The 23,862-nt window shown below is 49.6% G+C and overlaps 2 protein-coding genes across 6 annotated transcripts; one reads left to right on the top strand and one right to left on the bottom strand.

Annotated features, from left to right (window-relative positions):
- Positions 1-154: 154 nt before the first annotated feature.
- LOC122384973 (iron-sulfur cluster assembly 2 homolog, mitochondrial-like) lies at positions 155-2,213 on the top strand. The gene is made up of 2 exons (XM_043372841.1): positions 155-236; positions 1,344-2,213. Exons 1-2 carry the CDS (start codon positions 169-171, stop codon positions 1,750-1,752), a joined length of 477 nt encoding a protein of 158 aa, XP_043228776.1. The 5' UTR covers positions 155-168; the 3' UTR covers positions 1,753-2,213.
- A 2,087-nt stretch (positions 2,214-4,300) lies between these two features.
- LOC122384979 (protein phosphatase 1 regulatory subunit 21-like) lies at positions 4,301-23,622 on the bottom strand. 5 transcript variants are annotated; one of them, XM_043372858.1, is made up of 16 exons: positions 23,594-23,622; positions 17,494-17,623; positions 17,230-17,298; positions 16,642-16,770; positions 13,265-13,390; positions 12,709-12,846; positions 11,670-11,850; positions 10,824-11,014; positions 10,356-10,546; positions 9,860-9,975; positions 8,293-8,385; positions 7,895-8,022; positions 7,467-7,613; positions 6,904-7,074; positions 6,374-6,607; positions 4,301-5,829 (listed from the first exon to the last, which is right to left on the bottom strand). In XM_043372858.1, exons 2-16 carry the CDS (start codon positions 17,548-17,550, stop codon positions 5,578-5,580), a joined length of 2,223 nt encoding a protein of 740 aa, XP_043228793.1. In that variant the 5' UTR covers positions 17,551-17,623; positions 23,594-23,622; the 3' UTR covers positions 4,301-5,577. The 5 variants fall into 5 exon arrangements, with proteins under 5 accessions (XP_043228793.1, XP_043228789.1, XP_043228790.1 ...); XM_043372854.1 differs by having other exon boundaries at positions 23,566-23,603; XM_043372855.1 differs by having other exon boundaries at positions 17,494-17,620; positions 23,566-23,600.
- Between the last annotated feature and the right edge of the window lie 240 nt (positions 23,623-23,862).

The raw sequence follows: 23,862 nt of genomic DNA on the forward strand, positions 1-23,862 counted from the left end.
GCACAAACAAACAAAGATAAACTCATTTCTTTGTCAAAAAACTAAAATCAAGACTTTTGTGGCTAATTCAAATATGTTTTGAAAAATTAATGGTGAAAAGTAGTCTAAAACATAGTTCAAAATCAGGCAAATGAAAACAACTAGAATCAGAAAGCATCATACCAAAACATGGCGGCCTGCACGGCGCAGGGTCTTGCGCGCAGGATTCTCAGCCAGGCACTCTTTGCTAGGACAAGGTAAGATTAAGAATATATTTTTGTTTTCTTTAACATCTTTTGATCTTTATCGGCACAAAGTTGTGATGGAATGGATGATACATTATTGTTCATAGCTAAAAGATGTTTGTCGTAATTGTAGCAAGTGCGCAATTTCTGAAACATCCTTGGTTTTGGGATTGTTTACAATTGATTTTAGCTTACGGAGAGAGCTAATTGGGTATATGTCGTAATTTTAATGAATTTCATGCTTTCAAATGTTTTATTTGTTTGTTTGTTCATTTAAGATTGCCTACATTTTTGGTGAGAAATCAAAATGCTTCGGACTGGTGAATGCCCATTTCGTTATGCAAGTAGGTTGCTGATCTTATGGCGATTTGAGCTGGCTTACGAGCTAAGCATTCTTTTATTCAATATGATGTTTAAAAATTTATCATCTTCATAAGAAGAGCAGTTTGACAGTGCAAGTGAAGATTAGAGATCCTGTCCACATTAAACATGTGCACCACCTTTGCTCATTTAGTTTAACATTTGTAATGGACCTATGATGCCTTCTTGTCATTCATGCATTGGAATAATGTGAGTCTGGTGCTTACTTTATTATATGGTCAAATCTTTTAATATTGGCCAGGTAGGTCAGATATATACCTAAACAGTATTTAAATAATTGAGATAATGACAATTTAGGTATTCAATACTTAAAATAATATTTTTAAAGTAAATGAATTAGGCAAATAATTAGGTAAATCAGGCTAAAGCTAATTGGGATTGGGGCATTAACTTTTTTTTAAATAGTAAAAAGAAATATTTCACATTTGTAAACATGGCCATCATTTTCTGCAATGATAAATTATTACTTATCCAGGAAGTAGCTGAATGGTTTATATCATAGCAATATCTCTCTCCCTCTTAGAAAATGCTAGGTAGATATGAACAAGAGAATATTTTATGTTCATCATCCAGCTAAATTTCCAATAACCTCTTCCTGTTTCCTGTTTTTCCTGTCTTTCAAAAACATCTAACCAAATTGAACCATAAATGTGGACATTTGAAATGGGTATTTCAAAGCCAAACATCACTCTGAACCAGCATCAGCACCCTGTCATTTTGTTCTGTTGCTCTTTGCAGGCTGCCTGTCATCTCCAGTCGCCTCTTCAGTGCAGAGTCAGCGTCTGACGCGCCGTCGCCGGCGGCTTCTGCGGCCAGTGTGCGGCTGAGTGACGCGTGTGTGCAGCAGCTGCGCCGGCTGGCGGCCGATGGCTCGGCGCTGCGGCTCGCCGTTGATGGCGGCGGCTGCTCGGGCTTCCAGTACGTGTTCAGCCTGGCCGATCTGGACGCGCCGCTGGGGCCGGACGACGTGGCCGTAGAGCGGGACGGCGCGCGCGTGCTGGTGGACGCCGTGTCTCTGGAGTACATCCGCGGCGCCACGGTCGACTACCACGAGGAGCTGATCCGGTCTGCGTTCCGCATCATCGACAATCCGCAGTCGGAGCAGGGCTGCTCGTGTGGCGCCTCGTTCTCAATCAAGATCGAATAGTGATCGCTGCCTTATGCTTGCGAGGTGTTGAGGTTGATCGAGGCTCCAGAGGAAGAATGTGGACAACGGTGTTGTCAGTTCTCACACTGGTGAGAGCCAGTGGCGATGCCCATGTTATAGCTCATTAGAAAATTTTATTGTGGCGTTGGAGCTTGAAGAGGAGGATGGTCGTTACTGTCATGTCAATTTTGATTTACCTAACAGGGACTGGTAACGAGTGTCAAGGTGCTAGCGCTTCTAGCACTGGTCACTTCCGCTATTCTGTGACTGCTATGCAGTGTGCATCGGATATTCCCGCTACTAGTGTATGTTCGCTAATGTGATATTTTCCGAGTCACGATAGCTGTGGTTATAACAGTGTGACTCGCATGTGTGTGCAATGGCAATGAGCATGTCAATGAAACTGATCAGTGATCACCCCATGGCCGTGGATGTCATTTGAATCAGAACGACAAACTCAGCGACCTTCTTCTTTCTTTGCTCCATGGTGGCTTCTTGCAGTCACACAGTTAGGAAACGACCCAGCGGTTTAGTCAAGTTCTATGGTACTGTGTCACCGAGCTCAGTGGCTTTGCGGCGGGCACCGCTCGAGCCATGGGGAGGGAGGGGGACCGGTCGATGTGTGGGGCGCCCGCGGCTCATGCGGGTGGGCAGACGGTGTCGGTCGGTGACCCGGGGACAGGTGTAGGTGGGGTGGGGGTAGCACTGCCAGTCTCGGTAACCCGCGGGGAACAACGGAAACATGAGACGAGGCTCGAAAGTTGACTCGAAAGGCCGTCGTCGGTAAAAGTCTTAGTTTGCGAAAAAGTTATGCCGATGTGTAGACTGCTTCATAAGTAGTACGTAATGGTCTATTGCCGATAGAGCCAAATGTCGCGGGGTCTTGGATTTCGGAAGGCTGACAATGAGTGTAAAATATAAGCATGGATGCATCGTTATCGTAGTCCATGCACGAGACTTGCACTCAGTGGCGCAATGAAGATAATCTTCTAGAATAAAGCGTCGAGCTGCGTCACATCCGTCCATCTTACCGCCACCCATGACCCATGTCCGTTCGGCCAATGTGATAAGAGGACGTCAATGACCTGAAAGTCGAGGAATAGGTCGCTCTGTTCCTCAGCAGGAAACCGCTCGACTCGGAAGTTCGGGCGTCCCGGCGGCGGGCCGCACGGTCCGAGCTACAGTCCATGAGCTCGGCTGGCGCCTGACGCCGTGGACAGCCGGCCAGTGTCGCGTGGGGGCGGGACGGGGCACTCCAGTGAGTCAGCCGCGTCGCCTTCCGTCCAGGGGCGCGGTGTCCGTCACGGTGCGGCTGTATACCGCCGCCCCTCCCCCCCCCCCCCGCCCCCGGACCCGCAGACACCACTGTCTGCGCCAGCGGGCCGCGCCCGCTTCCGGTCGGCGCTGGACCGTTTCGGCCACGGCCAAGGTCAGCCTGGCTCCTTCACAGCCCCGCCCCGCTCCCCGTGACTGGCGGAGAGTGTAACACAGGCATCACCTGGCGGAAGCCGGTAACATATCCGCCATCGCTGAGAAGCCAACATCGTCTCGCTCCACGCGGGGGAACGCGTATTTGTTTGTAACACGGGCCTCAGTCAGGTGTAGTGTCATGACTTCACCTATGTGAGGCACCGCCGTCATGAGCAGCAGAGGGTGGGTATGTGCGCAGAGGATGGATATGGTATGCAGCGCAGACGTGACCCGTGAGCGATAGATGTTGACGTGGCTGACCTCTGACCGTGAGCTGACCGGGGCCGTGAGCCCATTAGCCAGACATCGCGTCAGGGTGTCTGACGCATCGGATTGAAATTCGCGAAGGCGCGATGGTGAATCGAAACATGCCTGAGGCACAGGGGACAATGGGACGGAAATCGGACGGGGGGAGCTAGGTATCTAATCGAAACATAGTGAAAATCGTGACTCACGAGCCAGAACGAAATCAGGAGGGAAAAAGAGCCGGTGGGGTGGGGGGGGGAGACTTGAGTCGGGAGGCCGGAGGGTCTTCGATCAGCAAGCCTTCTTGCCCCGCCCCCACACACATCCGTCCAAACGCACAGCCGCCGCATTGCCTGAGAGAATTTCTAACGAGCTCGGAGACGAGAGACGGTACGTAACACCGGGGACTTGCGCTCCACATCTCGGAAGATGACATCAGACGGGAAAGTGCGCACGCCCGGTATTTGACGATACGCGTTTCAATGTAGCCGGGGAGGCCCATCAACTTCTCGAATCAGACTGCAATGCTGATGTGACGCGATCAAAAGTCCTGTTGCGCTATGTGACAGCACATCAGTGCGAGAGTGACGCACGGGTGCTATTTTTAGCCTCTGGGTGCTACCGTGAGGGGGTGAGTTTCTCGATTTAGCGTGGATTTCCCATCATCTCGTCACAGCGCCGCCACAAGAGCGTCACCCGGCGGAGAAGTGACGTAACGACTCTGACCGCCGCTGAGGAGACTGACATCCTCAGTCCGCCCTCCTCTCAATGGACTGGGACACTAAGAGCTACGCGCTTACTACATGTACACGGTTCACCGAACACCAGCCAACATGGCTATAACAGCGTATATTTCGCACATCGTCGCACTTAGCGGCGTTGCAGTAGACACTAGACAGTACACATGCTGTTGAGTTATAATACGGCATAAACAAACAAAAAACTTTAGAATAACGAAAGTGAATATTTTCCCACGCTTCCGGAAGGTCATAAAATTGTTTATAACAATTCGGAATAAAATGTTATGGATACGTTCAAACGCCCGCGGCGTATCACTTTCTCCTTTCACGCGGCGAATACATCGTATGCAAAATATCCAGCTGAGGCCAAGGTTATATCACACTTATTATGGTGGAGTGACTTGATAAACATATCATAGCAGGGAACCGAAAATCAATTGGAAAGCCAAGCGACCCATGGGTGCAGCTTACGCATAATCGATAAATGAGATTCCTGCATGCAGTACGAAATCGAAGTAAAACAAAGCTCAACGTTCATAGTCTCGCATAACTCATCACGATATCACCGTACAAGAAAATAACTACATTTATAGCAAGCATGGCGTGGAATAATCAGAGTGCAATCATAGCATGTCGATCCCTCCACAGTGATAGCAATATTCAGTACAGAAAAAACCTCATCCAGCGGCACAATGCACCAGCAACTCACCCAAACCCAGGCAGCCTAAAACCACGGAAGCTAACGCGATATATAGGGCCTTGGCTGACGCCACATCACAAGCGAATTTCACGTCACCAGCCAAAGCCCTGCGTGTCAGCGCTTGTCATGTTCTCTCGAAGTAGACGCATCACGTAGAGTCGCCTCCTAGATCGCTGTGAGGTGCAACCAGCATTAGTTCAGTCCCCCCTCCCCCTTCAGAAAGCCATCAGACTTCGTTACCTCGCTCCAGTCGTTGTCACGTGACTTTGGGCTATGGTCATGTGAGGTCAGGGCTCTGATTACCGGCGCTACAGCCCAGCTCATATCACGTGACCACCGTCCGGTGCCACATCAGAGCCCTCATCTCAGTTCATACGTGACAGTACACGAGCCCGTCAGTTGTGACATCACCATGACTCAGTCATGTAGGCAAGGAGGATTTTCCTGGCGATAAATCACTGTCCTACCTCACCCAATAATGTGCCACCTCCACCATTTTACCTTGCTTTGGAATGTGGCTTAGACTAGCGCCATTTCGTTACCTTCTCCCGGAGAATGTGTGTACAGCCTCGAGGCCGTTGTGCTTGCCATCCTAACAATCCCTCAGTCCTTCTTTCATCTTTCAACCGTCACAGCTTGTCCCACGTCTCCACCGCTCTCCTCCCGCGGCTACCGGACGCCGCGTTTCTTCAGTCCGAGCTGGTACCTCAGCTGGTCAATCTGGTCGCGCTGAGCCGTCAGCGTCTCGTTAAGGCCCGCTAGGTGGTCAGACATGGCCGCCACCTGCGTCTCGTAGCTGGCAGCGGTGGTGACCAGCTCCTGTTGAACTGTCTGCCGTGCGGCCTCCACCTCTGCCAGTTGCCGCTCCCGCTGCTCAGTGCTCCGCTCCAGGGCGGTGAGCGTGCGCACCAGGTGGCGACACTGGAAGAGGGAGGGAGAGGTCAGAGGGCGGTACAGATCAGGGTATATTGGTACAGATAAGCTCCAGGGCGGTCAGCGTACGTACTAGGTGGCGGCACTGAGGGCGGGGGAGGGACGGGGTCGGGAGGTTAGACTAGGGCGGCGGCAGTCTCGCAGCATTAGGCAGGGTCCTAGCACGACAGAAAAACGAATTCGGGACTTGATGATCTTCAGTCAATAATTTTCTGGAATCCATCATAATAACCTACCCTAATGACCACATACGACCTGAGATTCAAACTAGCGCCTCCTCTTCCCTGTCAGTTGCCACTTGCACTTGCCACCACCCCACCCACCTCGATCTGGTAGTGTCGACAGCCGTATCCCTCGGCCGTCTGCTGTCTCTCCCCTCCCTCCCTTTACCCTCCCTCCCTCCCTCCCTCCCTCCCTCCCTCCCTCCCTCCCTCCCTTCCCTTCCCTTCCCTTCCCTTCCCTTCCCCTCCCTTCCCTTCCCTTCCCTTCCCTTCCCTTCCCTTCCCTTCCCTCTCGCTCTCCTACCACCCACCTCGATCTGGTAGTGCCGACAGCGTCCCTCGGCCGTCTGCTGTCTCTCCACCATCTCGTCCAGCTGGTGCGCCAGGTCGGCTTTCAGTCGCGCCTCGCGCGCCTCCAGGTCCACCCACGGGTTGGTTGAGGTCCGCACCTCACCGGCCGGGGTGGTATGGGTTATACCGCCGCCCTCGGCAGGGTCCGGTGACGGTGAGGGTTCGGGTGGTGCGGAACGCTCATCCTGGAGACGCTGTAAGAGAACACAAGAAGACGGTGGTCAGGTGTGGGTTATGGGTAGGTAGTGGAGGTGGCCGGTGTGTGGGCCCGTGCCGTTAGGTCACCGGTGGCAGCACATGTGGTATGCTTGTCATTGCAATATTGGCCTTCACGAATGACAAAGTGCAGATATCAGGCGTTTTATGCTGCTAGAGCGTCGTGTGTCATTTTTCCTATAACGAACTTCGAGGATTATATCTATTGGAGCGTATCTCTAGCAAAACACATAAAAATCATGGCGATCAAGCATCGGTAGCTATTAGGACTCACCTGATATTTAGCCTTCATGAGCTGGAATTCGAGTCGCCAGTGCTCCTTGCTCTGCTCCAGCTCAATGATGGTCTTCTGACACTGGTCGAGTCGCGCGGCGGTCTCCGCCTCGTCGGCCTCGTACAGGGAGCCGGCCAGAGAGTGGTCGTACGAGCCGCGACCACCGGAGGGCTGGAGGGCAGACGGTGGTGGTCAGGGGGGGGGGGGGAGAAACACAGTCAATAGAAAAAGCTGTAGTGCTTAATATCGAAACGAATAGAACCTCGCATACGCATCAAAATCCTTTTCGTCAAAGACCGGCGTGAGGGATCTGGAAAGTGAATACTAAAAATGGGACGGATTTAAAAAGTGCAGTGATTCAGAAGAGAAATTCATGGGATGCACTTAAATTTACTGCTCCAATTGGACTGTAACAGATACACTACATATAATGGATAATTCGACGGTTTTGACGAGAAAGTGAAGCTTCTTTATCCAGACCGGTGATCCCCAACTACTCTAAACGCAATAACCATGATCCCTCCACTCTCCATCCCCCGCTAAACCATCTCTAGCCCACTTACAGCATCCACGGCGCTGAGATAGGCGGCGGCGCGGCCGGCCCGTCGGTTTACGGCCACCGAGGCACCCGTCTCCGGCGATAGAGAGCGGAAAGTCGCCACCGAGAGGCGGCTCATCCACGGCTGGTTGGACGACCACACAGAGCGCAGCTGGAGAAGAAAGGTCAGGGCAGGTCAGGTCACGTCGATTCACGACACACCAGGTCAGATCGGTTGGAGGCAGGTCGAGGGAGAGTAACCATCTGGGGCTGATATCTCACGCAGAAATGGTAAGCAGAGCATGACAATGACGCAACAGCCACTTCTACAGTTCAGGCAAGATAAAATCATACGATCCGCAGTCACCGCACGTGAAAAAATTGGCTATCATAGACCTCAGCTGTATGCCGTAGAGTATAATGACTGCAATCACTCTGTAATCATACCCTTACCTTGTCGGCGGCCGTGGTGGCGGCCACCAGCGATGTCAGGATACACTCGTTGGTGGTGTTGAGCGCCGCCGTGCTGGTCGGGAGGTCGCGCTCCTCAGACATCCTGATCGTGTAGCTCTTGGAGAGGTCTGTCCGAGCACAGGGGACGAATTACAGATCAGTTTAGGAGCTGGACGAGCTGTATGTAACGATCTCAATGCCTCCAAATACCAGAAACGGGGAATGTTAGTGAGGACAACAGCATAAAAGCATCAGTTAAAAAAAGCATCCTGAGTGACGGTGTAAGGGCAAAACGATAAATCAATATTGTATTTTTTTGCTGATGTCCATGCAAGTAAAGTAACATCTTTTATCACGAATCAGGACTCAGTCTGTACGGTGTTCGGCGCCGCGCCTACCTCTGAGAGCGGTGTGCAGGGCGTCCAGGATGGTACCGAGCAGGCCGATCACCCGCACACTGACAGGCAGTCGCGGCTGGTCGTCGGCGCTCACTGCCAGCGGACGAGGTACGCTTGTTACAGTCGGCTGCAGAATCTCAGCCGAACAGATGGTAGATGTTATCGCTGTATCAATACTTGTTTATCGATAAGGTACTGCGATAAAAACGAGCAAAAATAAACGTTCCCTTTCTCAGTTACCAATTTACCATCGGATACATGAAAATGCCGTGAGATGCACATCTGATGCGAGCCCTAAGTAGACTAAATGAACAATGGTACATCGGTGAATATCCTATACTAGATGCCGGCAGCGCTCTTGCGTTGCCTTGGGCCAGAATTGGAGGAACGGTACTGAGGGCACACACCGGGCCAAACCACCGAAACCCAGACTGAGCTTGGACTGAACCTGAAACCAAACGAAACATCCCAAAAATGCTTCGAAGCACGTGAGATTGGTGCGGATATCTTCCTACAGTATGGTATGAATTAACTGCACGTGCATAGTTCATGTCCCAGGCACCCCAGTGCAGTCATTTTCATAACATCATGTAGCGTGTGTCTAGTTCTATCAGTGTACCGACTTTTGTGTCGCTAGATCGACGTTTCCCGGGATCAGAGGATCCCTAGTCAAAACCGTTATCCGCCCCCCGCACGCGCAGCTTGCACCCCTGGGATATTATCTCGCCGGAATGTTACGACTAAATGTGTTCTTCTTATGACCTGCAAGTTTTGAGCCAGTTAGAGCGGCCGTTTACCCTGCAGGCGTGGCAACGCACGAAGGGGTGCAATCGGCTTGCACGTACCTAGCTCATGCACCACAGAGTTTAGCTCAACCAAATGTGCACTATTTTGGAGGCCTTGCCTGAGACTACCATTGAACCGATTTTGAGGTTGATAGCTCAAAATTTCTTTGAGCCAGAGGACCTCACGTCAAAACGGTTTTCCGCCCCCAGCACGTGCAGCCTGCACCCCTCGCAGACGGTGACCCCCCTGGAAACTGGTTCAAGGTGTTACCGATGTGTCCCGCCAGTGTGGCTTTGTCCGTGACCTCGGGTTGACCTGTAGCCTTGACAAAAAAATTCGTGTCACCGAAACTTTGAAGCGGAATAGCATGTGCCACGAAGCACTGAGCGAACCGAGGCCAGTACCAAAAGTTTACCTCGCCGGAGACGAGTCGAACGGTCCCACTTGCGTCCCGATCGGTCCCCCCATTTTGACTCCAGGTCCAAAAAGGCTTGGACAAACTCACATACTCACTCACATACTCACTCACATACTGACAAACAGGCTTGGCCGAACTTTTCTTCAGCGACCCACCAATGGGAATTTCCGGATGCAAAAGGGGAATTTCCGGATGCAAAAGCATGCTATCGCATGCTTTTGATCCTCCAATTCTGGACTACCGGTGTTTAGCGTAGGTTTCTTGTTTCACAAGGAAGTGGATTTGATCCCTGTATTATGACATGCATGATGGTAAGCTAATTAATCTCTCATAGTGCCGGAAGCCGGTGCATTTCGCCGTTACCTTGTTTGGCCAGCAGTGTGAGGGCCGACTGAAGGCGTCCAAAGACGGCCGCCACGCGTGACATACAGGAGAGGTACTGCTGACCGCTGGCCTCCAGCGTTGTCTCCTCCTGCAGACTGCTCCGACACAGACAGGGAGAAATCGTGTGTCAGGAAAACCGTGCATACACCATATGCGACGGGGAGACCGCACATAGATCAAACACGAGCAAGGCGATCGTCGTTTGCCGCAACAACAGGCAGAGTCGGAGTCTACACGCCCACTTATTCTCAAAGATTTGAAGACATTATTATAGGAAAAATATATCTGACGCAGCAAAACATTTACCTGAATGTCAGACAACTTACCAAATATCGATCATTGTCCAGGTCAAATACAATTTCACGACGCCCAAACAGAGTAACACAAAAAGTGAGTTGGCAAGAGCTTGGTCAGCAAAGTCAGTTGAGCAATTTACTACGACCACACATGACCCTTCCATCTGCAGTCGGCCCACCTGAGCTGCTGGTAGGAGACCACCTTGGTGAGAAACACGTGGTAGCCCCTGACGGCCTCTGCCAGCGGCGCCAGCTCGGAGAGGGTGTGAGGGGACACCAGCCGCCGGCCGGAGAGCGTCTCGGTGAGTCGCTGCAGGGCCGCCGGTACCGGAGACAGAGAGAAACGGTGCGCCAGCAGCAGCGCCGACAACTGCCGAATAATCGACCGGCGAGGCACGAACGTGAGTTTGAGAAGTGGGAAAGCAACGGAAATTGGGCTATATCGATGAGTACCGAAGCCTTTCGTAAGAATAGGATTCGTGTCCAGTAGAATCAAAATTGTGAACTGAAAATTGAATTCATCACTGCACTGGCATTTATAACTAAAGCTTCATATTAACATGCTCCCATAATTCCTTCCTTCCCATTCCCAGCTCTCTCACCCTCAGGTAGCAAGACATCCCATCCCTCCGTACCACCTCTCCCACCTTTGCTCCGACGGCGCTCAATCCGTGGCTGCTGAGCGCCTGCAGTCGCTGCTCGCAGTAGCTGTGGTAGTTGGCCAGCGCCGAGGCCAGCTCCGACAGGTGACCGCACACCTCTGCAGAGAGCTGCGCGGCACGCCGCTGCTCGCGACGGTCACACGTGGGCACGTTCAGGCGGTCCAGGGATGGCGAGCCTGCCGGGGAGGGGGGGGGGGGTTAGCGTGTTGGAGGAGTAGCCACAGTGTGAGCGGTGGGCTTTAAATCAGATTGCAAAACGATGGGTGTGAGTTAAACTCGAGGGTTAGGCCACGGACTCACGACACAGCTTGAGCGCTGGTCCATCCCAGGGTGCAGAATAACAGGCCGCATCGCAAATGCAAGGATCATATTTCCGGTGTCCGAATTCCTGAGTATTACATTGCTTTGACTTCCTACCACCGCGCTGATTTGGCAGCGACATACACGTTATAGACACTACTCAGTACTCAGCACCTAAGCACGCACACGAGAATATAGGGAGACCCCCACCGATTTGTCGATAATGAGTCACGTGGCTATCAAATAAATATTTGTTATCCGATAATGACGAATCCAACATATTTTCCCGGAAGCCAAGGCACCGTGCGGTGCCAATATCCTGAATAACTTCTTACTCATCCTCTTGAAACCAGATGGACTGTATGCAGTTCCTGAGTCTGTATCATTTAATCGGCTAAGGGCCTATGACGTTCGTCGTTGTCAGTGCTTCGTAGCTGAGCCTCCTCTCCCCCTCCGAACCTTTCCACACCCCCGGTGAAGTTATCTTATACCCACCCCTCCCCGACCCCGCTCCCTCTCCTCAGCACCCACCTGTGTCCACCAGCGGCGTGTACTGCGCCACCGTTCGTCTCAGAGTGTCCAGCTCCGTCTGGGCAGCTGCCAGCTGCTCGGCCAGCCGTCGGCGCTCCTCGTCCGCCAGCTGCAGCTGTCCGGAGACAGTCCGCAGCTGGGCCCGGCGCCGCTCGCAGTCGGTGCAAACGGCGGGGCGGATCTGACAGCGGGCCATGGGGTGAGCGGTACACAGGGGAGACGGTAGAGCACACAGACACAGGGAGCTGGGAGCGACAAACGGCGAGGTGATAGATACACAGGGGAAGCGGTCTGCAGTTGGGCCCGATGCCGCTCGCAACGCAACCGGGCAACCGGGCGAGTCTGACAGCGGGACACGGGGTGACAGGTACACAGGGGAGACGGTTCGCAGATGCTGGGTCCGGCGCCGCTCACAGTCTGGGACACACGACGGGGTGAGAGGTATACAGGGGTGACGGTGGAACAGAAATACGGTGAGCGTTATTTGGACACAACAACAAGAATGGCGGTGGGACACACACACACAGCGGTCGGACGGTGGGAGAGAGACACTGAAGAGTGAGGATGAGCTTTTCCCAGCCCGCGATGAGGATGAGTGGACGTACAGCAGAGTGACGAAAAGACCCAAGCAAGGGCACTGGGAAGTGAGAACAAGCAGCACTCTTAAGTCTTACCGGAGACATACGAGCATACGAGCTCGTATGTACACGACGGGATGAATTATGACGGACCTAGCACCCACACCTTAGGTTCAAACTACGGACGAATGGCTCTATGAAGGAACACTAGCCGGGCATCTGATGGCGACCAAACGTTGCCTGAGTTACCCAACAGTAGAAACATGTCCAGAAGTCAGTTATCTACTAGCTGCAATGTGTGAACTTTCCGAATGTGCGAGTCATACAAACATCTAAAACATATTCAGACTGCGCTGTAACCCACGATCCGGATCTCTCAACCAAGCCAGCCAGTAGTCTAGATCCGACCAATCCGGACCAGACCACACCAGATCACCGCCGTCTGGCGCCGACGGACCCACCTCTGGCGCCTGGGGCGGCGTGCGTGGCGGTGTCGAGGGCGACGAGGTGCGGCTGGCCTGCAGGTGCGCCTCCAGTTGCCGGAGTCGGGACGTGAGCGATCCCACCTCCTCCCGGTGGCGCTGCTCAGACTCGGACAGCTGGGGAGGGAGGAAGACCGCGATAGGTTATAGAGCGGACTGGGAGAGCTGGGGATGGACGGGGTAATAGCGACCGGTTAAAGAGCGGACTGGGGCATATTCTAGGGTTAGGAGGGGCGACTGGGGCCAGGGATCAGTCGTATAGAGTGGAGTGGGATAGGTGGGGATGGGCGACGTGACAGGGAAGCGTGCAGCATCGCTATCTGCCGGTCCGGTCATAGCCTCTCCGATCTGCTTTGCTAAGGTGATCGTGACGTATATGCTCGACCTTCGATCAGCAGCGATGTTATTTATTACAAGTTGCAACAAAAAAAAAAACAATCTACGCCAAGACACCCCCGACAAAGAGTTGGATCGAGCCCGAGCGTATCGTGATCAAAGAACGGTAATTCGTACGTTACATTCTACGTCAACTCACCATTTCGTTCAATTTCTCGTTTGCATTTATTTTGGACATGAGCTCCTCTTCCAAAACGTTGAGGTTACTTGGCGGAGGTACGTCGCCAGTGGAGCCTTTCGTCACCTTCTTCTTTGATTGTTTGTGCTGAAAATGAGTGAAAACTGTGTATTACTTTTCTCCTGCAGAAAATGCCACAGTTAAAGGGACTGTCCCACCTTCAAAAAATTGCTTTGATATACTGTTCTTGTGTTGCAAGACATAGATTAGGGGCCCCTGTACACGAAATTGGCAAACATTCGGCCCATAGTTGGCTAATTGTTTAAAAATTCCAATTTAAAGCTTTTGGATCGATTACGTCATATGATTGTTTTTTTATCGGGCAAAGTTTTTTTCCTAGCTGCCAAATCGGTGGCACAAAGATTTGTTACGCTTCTGCCGCGAATAGTACAAACATTGCGCATGAAATCAAAACTCAGGAAATTGGTATTTTAGCAAGATGCAAAGTAACACAAACATGTTCAATGTTCATGGAAAGGATTGAAATGAAAATTAGAAAATTGAAGCTTGAACTTTGTCAAGAAGAAGGTCGCAAACTGCAAAGAATATCAACAAGGCCTTATTTATCATTTTTAAAAGATTATAGAATGCTCCCTAATAAGCAAAAGCAAGATATTGATGTAAGATATTGATGTTTGATTATTGATGCTGCCCACAATGTCTTGGGCACATGGATGCTGGAAGTGAGCTCAACTTCAATAATCAGACCTAAGAATCACAATGGATATAGCCATGAGCCAGACTGCAAAGTATGGCAATTTTGTCCAGATGTCGGTGCAGACTCCTTCGTCTGGTGCGGATCTAAGTGTGGTGCGGTGTGGATTTGGTTTGGTGTGGTGCAGATTTAGTGTAGCGGGGTGCGAAGTGTTCTCTCAGCCCCCTTTGGTGTGAATTTTCTGGCTCAGTTTGCAGGGTTTGTGTAAATTTTGAACTTAGGCCAGTGCTCCTTGGTGACCTGCGAGCCATAGGTACTCTGCAGTACTGGCGTGGGCCCATGAGCAAAGTAATATAATATAGTCTGTTCAAGATTCAATATAATAAGTCTGCAAAACACATTCCAGCAATTGTAATTGAAGCAGAATGAATTGTAGTGACCTGCATTCGTATTTTTGTTGTGTCTGTGAAAAATAATAAATATACCTACTTATTGGAAAAATCGTGGCCTTTCAGCACATTTGGCAGAGTTGTGTGACTCTGATGTAGTGGCTCATGTGGAACGCAACGAGCTGCGGAACAAGCTTGAATGGCATTTTGCCTCAGGGCTATCTGCCAGAAACATTTCATCTGCATGAATTTATCTACAGGCAAGTCTGACAAATTTGTGGATTAACTGGGGACCTTGTAAGCCTGCATATTAAATTCTAGCCTACCAGCTCAGCCCTATCCTCAGTTTCAGCATTCAGCATGATAACAGTTCTGATCAAGTTCTGATTGTCACCACTGAGACACCAATGGAGTCCTCTGAAATTTTGCCTTTTAATCAAATTATTTGTAAGAGTTTCAAGCTATATTTAGACCAAACATTTCACTCTCAAAGATCTGCGACCTACCCCACTCGTCCAGTAGGATGGATGCCTGGCGCGCAAACAGTCCAGCAGTGAGCTGCCAGCCGGCATGCAGGGCAGCAGCAGGCAGCGGCAGCAACGGCAACTGGTGAACACGTCTTGGACTGCAGCCACGACATAATCTAGGCTAGCGTCTATTCAATTTGTCCATGTACAAGTCCCACAGCTCCTGCCCGAGGTGCCCGAGGTTGCGCAAGTCAGGGAACTGACCACCTCCAGCCCAGGCGTGGTTCACTGACTCAAGATATTTCAACTGACCAGTCAGAGTTCATGTTTTGCAACTTTTATCCAAGTTATTTGTAATTGTAATATTCTAAACTGAATTTTAGGCATGACTTCATTTTTCAAGAGCTACAAAGAACACACTTTCCCTGTGCAGCACGTCTATTGTCCTAACATTAGTCACATAGTTGCAAGAAGCGACTTGAATGCGGAACCTGCCTGTTTTGAAGCCCTGTTGTCTGTTGGGTGACACTGCACAGAGGTAAGGATGGGGTGTGATTTTGCTGCTGTTTGTCAGGTTCAATATGTGTGTCAATGATCACAAAGTACTATAAAGGTTTAAAAAATGCACAGCATGGCCTAACAAAGCACATTACCTAGGTTTTGACAAGCAGCGCAGCGACTGTGGTACAAAGGCCCAGTCCTGGTCCCATGCTCATGTTAGTAGCTGGATCTGCTCCCAGGAAACAAAGGTAAAACACTATTGACAGCTTTAAGATGAAATCTGCAGGAAAACTAAGCCATCTATAAAATCTAACATACGCTTAAAAGCGCAACAGAGCATTTCTGATTCAACGTGCAGCACTTCCGCTTTCATCCGCCATCAGCAACTCAGTTCAAAGAATGATGCATTACATCACTAAAATTTATTTCAAAATACCTCTGCATGGTGTTTACACAAACAACAGTTCTTTACTAGACATGATCGACCTCAGGCCACCCACACTTCAGCAAACAGGGTATTATCAATGTTTAACGGCTCAAGGTTAGTCGTCTTGGATGTTCAGAAATAAAAAGGTGAACATTCATTGTCTCTTCCTTATTTGTCACCATCAATAGATTGTGGACTCCTCAGAGCATGTCTTGATTATGGAGTTGAAACAGCAGTGAGCAAATCATTTATGATTTTGATACTATGATTAATTTCAGTGAGTTGCACACTTGAACTTGACACCTGCCATTGATAAGTTCATGGCTCTTGCATTCTTCAGTCACATGTAGGACGGCCTCTTAAATATTTAAATACAAAAATAAAAATACTGCTAGAATTAGAAGACTATTAGAATTAGTTTGGCATATCAATTTAATTCTCCACCTCGTGGCGCCGGGCGCTGTTCCATGAGGCGTTGTTATTTTTCAAGGTTTCAATAAAAAACAAGTCGACAGATACAGAAACTTCGGAAAAGGCGGAAACGTCACAGGTTTTAAGTGCCAATACCAATACATTGTGGCACTTATTTGCACAGATGTCAAAATCAAACACGAATTTATTTGCGATGAAGTAATTGCTGGAGAAACGGTTTTCACGACTCTGATTTTCAAAGAACGCCCATCAAGATGGCTATCTCAACTCAATTCTAATGTTAAGGTGGGACAGTCCCTTTAACGATCTCTTAAAGAAATGTATTCAATTAAACAAAAATTTAAGCAGTAAGGGTAATCAAATTTCAGCGTCGTAATAGCGTAGTTTCTGCCATAACCAGCACAGCAGCCTAATCCTATCGGTTCGCCCTCTGAGCCGGGTGATATCGTTCTGTCCTACCCAGTTACCTGCGGCGAGGGTTCCAGCTCCTCCTGCAGCACGGCCACGCGGCGTGTCAGCTGTGAGTTACGGAACGTCAGACTGTCCACCTCCTGCTGCTGCTGGCGGAGCAGCCGGTCCGTCTCTGTGAGCTCCTCCTGTCCGCGGAGAGTCAGGAGTCAGCGGTGGTTCAGCGATCTCACAGTGGCCAGGCATCCTGTCACGGTCACGGCCAACGGTCAGATGTGGTCCGCCGACCTGATCACGGTTGCTTATCGTGTCCACGAACGCAAACCGTCAGCATGGCTCCCTCCCGGTTAGCTGATCTACATCATTACATTTAGGGTGGTGCATGACCGGAAATGAACCGTTTGTCAGTTGGGACGCGCTTCATCTCCTGCCGAGACCAACCGCGCCGATAGCTTGAATTGGTTTTAATGACCTTCTCGGGCCAAATATTGCTATAAGACTTAGTCCGTAGTCGTACGCTACGCATCCTTATGGTGACCGCACTCATCGACAAATATACCTAGGCATCAAACTTAACAATGAAAGTCTCGAAAGTACCTTCATTTGTCATCTACACACTGATATCATTTGTGACAAAAAGTCAATACCTTGAGCTGAGAACTTTTCGCCTGTTCGTCCAAAACAGCCTTCTTCAAAACGGTGCATTTGGCTGTGACCTGTAAGAAAATGCCATGAATTAATAGATTGCTTACACACAAACTAAGGTAAACACTAAACCGCAATAATAGCGCTACGTGATAGCTGCAGGTCACCCCATTATTTTTCAAACGATTTTATGTACTGAAAAAAAGACTACGATTGTCACGTCAATGAGATTCATAGGTGTGTCACATGCAATTCATCAATCTCACCTTGGAATATTCAGCAGCCAAAGTTTGGTACTTGGCCTGAAGATCAACAGTGTCCATTGTTTCACTTTATTTCCTCGATGTTCAAATAGTATCGATGAAAGACATGTGACTTTACATAAAATCGCTCCTGCTGCCGGAAAAAGAAAACTGGTTACAATGGCCAACAATTGTACCGAGCATCACCGCAAGGTATGTACGACCAGTTCGGTCATTGGGAGGTTATGCAAAGCAGTCAAAAGCAGACTGACCTCCACAATACTGTCACAGTGTCACACAGGGATTGGGAGTTTGTGTACCGATGGACGCTCGCTTCAGCATCGGTTATCCCGCGCCCCGCTGGGCTATTCAGCCATACGCGCCCTGCTGGGGGGGGGGGGGGGGCAGATTCTGCCCCCCCCCCTGTCTAACTTCCGAACCGATGGTCGTAGAAAGACGGGGAAAACGGCAATCGAAAGCTCTCAACAAGGCGGATCTTAAGAGCCCAATTTTTTTGCTTAAGTAGGTCAGAGGTCAGGTCAAGGTCAGGTCAAGGGTACAAAATGCAAGTTTCTACAGTATCGGCCTTGCACCGTAGTTGCCGAAGAATGGACTGAGACTGATTGCCCAAAACGTGTTCTTAGACTACCAAGACAATATTCGTTGCACACAATGTCATTCAAAGGTCAAGGTCAAGGTCAGGTCAGGTCAGGTCAGGTCACCAAAAACAAAATATAGAAAAGGGCATGTGCGACACATGTTTTATGGGTCATTTTACTCATGGAATTCAATAGGCACACTCAATAAGTGATATGGACCACCTCTGGATGAGTTTCAGGTCGAGGTCAGGTCAAGGTCAGGTCAAGTGAGGTCAAATTTTGAAGTTGGTTGTTAAGGCCTAAAAAGGTGTCTATCCGATGCAGTTTTTCACGGCGAATCGAATGGTGCTATTTTTGTTTCCGTACGAGGTCTAGAACTTCCAAAAAAATCATTTTTCAAAAAATTTGTGTGTCGTGACGTCATACCATTTTGAATAACTCCCACATTTTTGAACCGATTCTTCTAAAAATTGGTATGTAGGTGCACATAGACCACTTCTTTGACATATATTCCGGCTTTTTCGATAAACTCAAAATTTTGGATTTTATAAATATTTTCCCAAAAAAGTCAGTTTTTTGGAAAAATTTTGGCCAAAATCCAAAATTTTCAAAAAACCGAGATAGCCATTTGATAGACAAAGTAGAATCACGTATAACCTTTTTTGTTACGTCTTGATTCCTTTAAAAATGAAGATGTTAGCGGCGTTTGAAATTTTGCCGTTTTTGAGGCGAAAATGGCGAACATGACGTCACTAAAACGTCAATTTCTCAAAAATTTTCCGACGGATTTCGCTCAAATTTTCAGGGAACGTGTCAAATTGATGTATGATGAGGTACTGAAAGTTTGACGCCGCTGGCGTAACGCGTTTAGAAGTTATTGGCGAAAAACGGGAGGGGGGGGGGGCAGATTTTGCCCCCCCCCAGCGGGGCGCGGGTTATGTCGCAACTCACAACCCAAAAGACAATCTCGATTTTCATTGTTACTCATCATCACGTTTGTTTGTTTGTTGGGGGTTAGGGGCGCGCCGACTGCGAGGTCATTTTGCGCTCAACTCATCATCACGTTACCGCTCGCTTTGGACTATAATCATTCAAGCATAGATGGCCTTGATTCAAGCTGGAAAACAGTTTGTGCATGTGCAATGTGCATGAGGAGTGTCTGTCTGGATGCTCACCACCTGGTCTCCTGATATCTATACCTGAACTGTGTGAGGCTCCCATTCCTGAATCATGACACATCTGTGAATGCATCCCTCCCGCTAAATTCAGTAGTGCCAGGCAACAGGCAATGATGGCAAAAAAAAAACAATGACATGCTTTACCATGGCCTTTAAAAAATTGGTATTGCCATACTAAGCAGTCAAAATATCCCCTTCTCTTGAAAGTTCAGCATATACATCCCAATGAGTTTGATAAGAGCAACATCCCCAGGTCAATTGGTCTTCTTACACCTGAACACTTTAAAGGAAAGGAAAGGAAAAGCTGTCAGCGTCGAGCCACTTGGCTGGTGCAAGGTACAACTATACAAAAATGTGGTAAGGTGATGGAGTTTGCATGGAGGGTGTGTGGACTGTGGAGCCAGGACCCCACCACGGTCAGTGCACTGGAAATGAGGCTGCTTTCTGGTCCCGGCGTTTTATTCTCCGAGTGGGTTACCCCCATCTAGCGCTTAGCCTTTCAGGGTCGCGGCTGTTTTTCACCGCTCGGCCCATTCGAGATGCAAAGTTGATAGTCCCACGAAGTTTATTTGGGGCATCTGAATATACGACTCCGAAATTAATCGATTCTACAAAACCTTTTTCTTTCATCAATATGCATATATTTAACAGTAATTCCAGACTAGGCTGGTTTGGCTGGCCCTAAATAAGCTTCGTTTGACAATTAACTTTGCATCTCGACTGGGGCGAGCGGCGAAAACAACCGCGACCCTGAGTGGGTCCCGAAAGGCTGAGCGCTAGATGGGGGTAACCCACCCGGAGAATAAAACGCCGGGACCAGAAAGCGGCCTCATTTCCAGCACTGACCACGGTACCATGGTGTACTGCTGTTTTAGCCCATCATTCAAGAAAATGATTTACAGAAGGCACAATAGTGGCCATGCCACGGAATAGGGGATTTACCTTAAATAACATTTTTGATATAAAAAGCACAACTATTTATAGGTACTTAATGGTAAAAGTAATAGGTCTTGTATAGTGGAGGGAGGCTTGTGTAGAGTCAACAACCTAGCTCTGCTGGTGTTGCTTGTCAACTCCAATGTCACTTAGCAGCCAGAGTGGGCAGGCATGCAACTAGGTCTAGGGAGTAGGGGTGGTGCTTGCAGCACACGCCTTGGCTATCAGGTAGCCATAAAGCAGGCATCACACTTGCTTTTTTTGCAACAAAGGAGAAGGACTTGACTCAGAGATACTTTCTAATCAAACCAAACCTAACCTCACCAAACCTGACTTAACCTCACCTACAACCTACTACCTAAAACCCACCACCAAAAACCTACAACCTAACCCTGACCTATATCAGCCGGCTCCTACCCAGGAGATGGCAGTAACTGGGGAGTGTTCGCTCGGTCGTGGGGATTACCGCTGTGCCAGCCAGCGCCCCCGGCCGCAGGTACACGGGCCTGATCCGCCTTTTAACAGATCCTTCGGTCCGGTGACATGTCCCGAGGGCACGGCCTCGCCTCATGTCCCGGAGCAGCCCTCTGACCTGCCGGGCCCGAGAAATCGGGATAGCCCCAGCGTGCGCACCAGTGCGGTGCCACCTGGGGTGCGTGACAGGAAGCGTGCGGTCAAAGCTGTCCCGCATAGCGGCTGCCGAAAACGATTCATATCACTGCCGTGTATATTAGGGTGGTCCATTTTGAAAAAGTTTCTAGGATTCGTCGGGCCGGGTCGGAATTCTTGTCGATACCATGACACAATGTTGTGTGCAAAATTTCATTCTGATCGGATAAATTTATCCCGTCCCGCAAAGCGGCCAAAGTTTTCCCTATGTTAACTATAAGGCGATGGGCGATAACACGGATTCTCCCACTCAGTTCACATTTTTTGCTCAATACGCACTGGCAGTCACTAAATAAGAACAGCAAAGGAGAGAAACACATCAGAGTGGAATAGGCATTAGTGAAAGTAGCATATCGGTACTGATTAAAAGACGAGGTCCACCGTGCATCCTAAACCAATCTCCCGCCCGGATGCAACGCCCAGTGTAGTTAGGCTCCTCGACCTGAAGGAAGTGCTGTCACTGTTCCTTGCCGTGCGCGATGGCGCTAAAAATTTGCCGCTGATGAGGGCAACAGTGCAGCACCCGGCTCCTGCAAAGTCGTTTACCACCCGTATATGTGTCGGTCGCCGACGAGCAGTGGTCAAGTCGTCATTGAACGACCCTTCGGCCGGGTCCACTTTGAGGAAATCGTGACTGGCCCCTAGGGCGGTGCCGAGACCAACATATGCAAAGGACGCCAGCGAGCGCTGCTCCACTGCGTCGAGGGCGACGTCGACGCGGGAGGGTTCTTCTATCTTATCCGCTGCTGCATGGAGGTGGCAGTCGCCTGCTTTTCCTCGACCGCCGTCCCGACGCCGAAGGAGACCGATGGCCTTGAGACCTTGCCCATCACCTTTCCCGGTTACCTTCCAAAATCCGTGTGGTAAGCGGCGAGGGCCTTTGGGGAGGGCGATGTCAGTTCCCCATGCTGAGGTCGATCAATGGGCAGACAGTCACGATGCTACCCTTGTGACGATGAAGGTGGTGAACCGGACCATCGTCCTCTTCTCGTGCTCGGTGAGCGCGAGCTGGCAGAAGAGAATGATCTTGAGTGTGTTCATCACCTTTGCAATCCAACGACCACGTTGTAAGGCAACCGGTTCCCCGGCTCCGGATGCTGGCCTCAAAAATCACAGTCCATCACGACGATGGTGAACTGCACCACATCGCGGCAGTCATCCCGGGGCCGCTGCTTCATCAGCAACGCACATCAGGTGACAACCATCTTGTCGGCGAAATCGATTAAGTAATTGAGCGGTTTGAACGACACTCGTTCCGTGAGCTGCCAGCACTTTACAAACCGCTTGAACGACGGGATCTCGGGAGCCCGGGGCCGGAAGACGGATAGTGAGTGCCAAGTGAAAGAGGCGCCCTGCACTTGCTCTTTCGTAAGGGACTGTTTCATCCAGCAAGGATTTGCTTTTTCTGGCTGCCAAAACAAGCCACATTTCGGTGATTGAGCGTGTGCCTCTTGCAGCTACAGCGGCGATCCCAAACGCAGGCAAAGCCACAAATAGCGTAATGCATATCGCACCTCCTGGCATGTATGGTGGCTTGTACTGGCACTGGAGAACAGGAACTGCAACAGGAATTGTGGATTATCGTTCCTGTCTGTGGCTGATAGGAAGACTAGATCTATCATTGAGAAGGCTAGAGAGGACTGGTGCGATGAGCAGGCAAGCTCATTGGTAGATAGCCGCTGGCACGACTGGGCAATGTTAAAAGACGAATATTCTCCCTATACTAAAGACTGGTACGTATAATGGAAACTTTGACCGCTTTGCGGGACGGGAAAAAATCATCCGATCTTAATGAAATTTTGCACAGAAGCTTGTGCTATAGTATCGACAAGAATTCCGACCCGGCCCGATGAATCTGACGAACTTTATTTTTACCATGTAAATGTGGACCACCCTAGTGTATATAGTGTACTAACCCAGCATGAATGCGTGCTACTAACGACAAAAACCCAGGCTGGGCACCAAAAATATTTTTTTTAAACCCTGACCTTCAGCACCTCTCCTTGGTCATGGTTGCAAAAAAGTGTGACGCCCACTTTACTACTACTACCCCCTATCCAGCATCACTGAATCACTTTGACTTGGGGTTTGTCATTGTCCTTAGTTTGAATTGCAGATAATTTCTGCAATTCAAATTGGAGTTTTTGGAATTGGAGTAATTGGAGTTTCTAAAATTAAAAATATGTCACAACGTCCAGGGCTGCGGAGTCTGAGTCTGAGTCGGTCTGAGTCGACAGCTCTGCTCGGAGTCGGAGTCGGAGTCGCCAAACTTTTAACGACTCCGACTCGGAGTCGGAGTTAACGCTGCATGTATTAACGTCATGCACTGCACCTGTCTGATGGACAATACTGCGCTCGAAATGAGATTTTGTGGAAAAAAGGCCATGCTGCTGTTTTGGACGAACGCTTTCAGCAAATAATCCATATCCTTATATGGATTTTAATAGAACCGTCCGGAGTCGGAGTTGGAGTCGGAGTCGACTTTTGAAGCCGGAGTCGGAGTCGGAGTCGGAGTCACCCTAAAATCCATCGACTCCAACTCCGCAGCCCTGTCAACGTCCCTATCATTTCTATCCGGCCCGTTCAATGCCTAAATGATGAGGCTAATTCCAACCAACTACTTGCCAATCAATCATTGATTCAATCTGAGAATGCTAATTCACATAATATTGGGAAAAAATGGCAAAAAAGATACAGTAATAATCCATTCAAACCAAAAGAGCACGGCCCCACACCACAGACCACAGTGTATAAATAGCCAACACAATAACGAAAAACGTGTTCTGCCAGAATGGCCGTGTTTCCAAGAGATTTCGCGAGCACATATTCAGCCAGTCATACGGTGCAAAAGGCTATTAGCTAACGGCAGACGAAAGCTGCAAGCATCATCGAACACAATCAACCAGCTGCTCCTTAGTCAGAATTCTTACTAAGTGACGTTTTATAATAAAATAGCAATTATTTCTTTGTATAGACTTTTGAATGAACATTTAATTACATATTCTTCAAAA

The sequence above is a fragment of the Amphibalanus amphitrite genome, unplaced genomic scaffold, assembly GCF_019059575.1.
Source record: "Amphibalanus amphitrite isolate SeventyFive unplaced genomic scaffold, NRLGWU_Aamphi_draft 000205F_arrow, whole genome shotgun sequence".
In the NCBI taxonomy this organism is placed as follows: domain Eukaryota; kingdom Metazoa; phylum Arthropoda; class Thecostraca; order Balanomorpha; family Balanidae; genus Amphibalanus; species Amphibalanus amphitrite.

What these genes read in the sequence shown, in the direction of transcription:
- LOC122384973 (XM_043372841.1), top strand. Translation starts at nt 169, where the DNA reads ATGGCGGCCTGCACGGCGCAGGGTCTTGCGCGCAGGATTCTCAGCCAG. An exon ending in GCACTCTTTGCTAGGACAAG is followed by an intron (nt 237 to 1,343) that starts GTAAGATTAAGA and finishes TGCTCTTTGCAG; the next exon opens with GCTGCCTGTCATCTCCAGTC.
- LOC122384979 (XM_043372858.1), bottom strand. Translation starts at nt 17,550, where the DNA reads ATGGACACTGTTGATCTTCAGGCCAAGTACCAAACTTTGGCTGCTGAA. An exon ending in TCATGAAGGCTAAATATCAG is followed by an intron (nt 6,608 to 6,903) that starts GTGAGTCCTAAT and finishes GTTCTCTTACAG; the next exon opens with CGTCTCCAGGATGAGCGTTC. An exon ending in GTCGGCACTACCAGATCGAG is followed by an intron (nt 5,830 to 6,373) that starts GTGGGTGGTAGG and finishes TCCCTCTTCCAG; the next exon opens with TGTCGCCACCTGGTGCGCAC.